Raw genomic sequence first — 2,790 nt, forward strand, 5'->3', positions numbered from 1 at the left:
AGCTTATTGTCAGGTCGGTGATGTCACCGCACAGGTGACCAGTGCTGATACTTGGAGATCAAATCATCTCCTAGCGCCGGCTCTCCCTATTCTGTAAGTGGGTGCCGGTTCACATCGACCCGGCTTACCCATTTACACTGCACCGCAATCCAGGTCCATCTCTTCACCAACCCTGCAAGCTAGCCGGGGTGGATTCCCAGGTTATTGGACCCGAGTTAACTCTTTTCCACTGAGCTTTACTGAGATTTATGGATTACACGCAGTTATTATTAGGTGAGATGAACTACCAAAGAAATATGACAGTTTGCAGTGGAAAACTTCTGAAAAATCTTCTGACTGTACAGAACTGGTCTAGCAATCAAGGAAAATAAAGAATGACGACCATATAACCCTTTTCCTTAGTACTTTGTAAATGGTTATCTTTGAATGTCATTTAAATGTAAGTCTAGTTTACTGCAGACTGAAAATTAGTGAATAAAACAGAAGCAATTTCCTTTGGGAGAAATTAGCAATGTTATTTCAGTTCAAAGACGTTCCCATACTAGGAAACTTGTTAAATGTCCTTGTTATCTTAAAAAATAAAATAAAAGCTGATTTATGTGTACAGTAGCTCCTGCCAATGTGCCAAATACTGTCTTCACAATCCAATAAAATGTGTTACAATTCAAACAATAGGCTCAAATGCAGTAACATGACTATTCCTGGTATTAACAGACTCAAATAAGGATGTGCTGTGATATTAGTAATTGACTGTATTTGAACATAGAACAATAAATGATCTGGACTGCTACATGTAGCCTACTATAGGACCCCAGCATGTGAATAATGACCTCAATTCAACATCTGTTATGTTGGAGTCAATTATGTCTCAAGTGCATCCTATTGTTTAAGGATTATTCAGCCTCATTTCACATGTTACAGCTTCTCTGAAGGCTAATGATCTGTTTACTAAACTGCAGCATTCGGGAGTCAGACCAGCAACAAATGTCCTGATGTCGCAATTAGACCTGGAATGATTAAGTGAGAATAACCGCAATATATATATATATATATATATATATATATATATATATAGATAGATAGATAGATAGATAGATAGATAGATAGATAGATAGATAGATAGATAGATAGATGATATGTATGTGTATATCTTACTAGCGCTCTGAGGGTTTTTTATATATATATATATATATATATATATATATATATAGACATAAAGAGAGAGAGAGAGATGGATATATATATATATATATCTATATATATATATATAGATGTAGATATATATAGATATAGATAGAGATATATCTATATATAGATATAGAGATATCTGCAGATAGATATAGATAGATAGGTAGATAGCTAGATCTCATTTGGATATACATATATGTCCATGGACATATAATGTCACACAACCATATATATATATTTATTTTTTTTGGTGCAACATTTAAATATAATTGTGTAGATCTATATACCCATGGATATATAATGTCGCACAACAATGTTTTAGCGTTTTAAGCAATCTCTCCATCGTCCCATATTACAGCCAGAGAGGAGCTTGCAGTGGCTGGTAACATACAGCAGCAGCGGGTGTAGTACAGGACAATTGGTGCTGATTATTAATGAGATCTCCCTGACTGCTAGGAGCATCAGTACAGATGGCTGAGTCCTGCCTGGGCAGCATCCCGTAGACCTTCCAGCAGATACATGCTGTATACTTACAGATTTGATATATTTCCCAGAATTCTAGCATATAGTTCCCAGGGTGGTAATGAGCTGGTATGGGGGCTTAGGGACGCCTGCCCACCTGCTACCATCTGCTTAGCCCCCTACATATAGTATATAAATGCTGGCCCTTCCCAGACACAATGCTGACACTAACTCATGGAGGTGATCCTGCAATGTATCCATGCCAGCGAGGTAGTGCTACTCATTCAGAGGTATCTCCGGCACATGGACCTGTTCTGAAGCTGCTCTGGTTCCCCTGACATCTCTGCTGCAGGTATGAAGTCTGACACCCCAGCCCAGGGAGGGGTCACTCCCGGCTGCCAGGCGCAGTGCACAGGATGCCCTCTCAGGTGCATGCCAGCCAGGGTGCAAGGTACAACCAAGAGGCGGCTCGCTGCCAACGCCCGGGAGCGCAGGAGGATGCAAGGGCTGAACACGGCATTTGATAGCCTGCGGAAGGTGGTACCCCAGTGGGGAGAGGACAAGAAGCTCTCCAAGTATGAGACCCTGCAGATGGCCCTGAGCTACATCATGGCTCTGAGCAGGATCCTCTCACAGGCAGAAGGGAACTGGTCCCCTATTCATCACTATGATCCTTATGAGGACCAATGTCAGGGCTACCTGGCCCTGGGCTCCCCGCACTCCTGTGATCACTTCATTGCACCCACGTTTTCCCACTAGGGACCAGTGACAGAGCACATGGACTGGAGCAATGCAGCCAGCCTAGGACATCAGGAGACATCCAAAGCTACAGCGCTGGGAAATCACTGAACTGTCGGACACAGAGCAATAATCCATCGTCTATGTTTGAGGATGAGGCATATACATACATTGGAGGGGTGGACGCATAGCTTGCAGACTGCGTTTCTTTAGGCGTCTATTTGTTACTAAGTTAGTGCTAAAGAATTGGATCTCTGTAGAACTTTCCAAGCTATTCCGAGTAAGTTACAATGTAACATATATAATGAGGACACAGAGATAGGTTACATGACACACCTGATACAATGTGATACAGTTAAATGTAAATATGCTTGGCTCTATATTTGTGTGTCGCTTCTTACT

At 41.5% G+C, this 2,790-nt stretch overlaps 1 protein-coding gene across 1 annotated transcript; it reads left to right on the forward strand.

Moving 5' to 3' along the window:
- The first annotated feature begins 2,082 nt into the window (after positions 1–2,082).
- Positions 2,083–2,409, forward strand: ATOH7 (atonal bHLH transcription factor 7). Its single transcript, XM_063963242.1, has one exon. It carries the CDS (start codon positions 2,083–2,085, stop codon positions 2,407–2,409), a length of 327 nt encoding a protein of 108 aa, XP_063819312.1.
- The last annotated feature ends 381 nt before the right edge of the window (positions 2,410–2,790 follow it).

Source organism: Pseudophryne corroboree, chromosome 3 (assembly GCF_028390025.1).
Source record: "Pseudophryne corroboree isolate aPseCor3 chromosome 3, aPseCor3.hap2, whole genome shotgun sequence".
Taxonomy (NCBI): Eukaryota; Metazoa; Chordata; class Amphibia; order Anura; family Myobatrachidae; genus Pseudophryne; species Pseudophryne corroboree.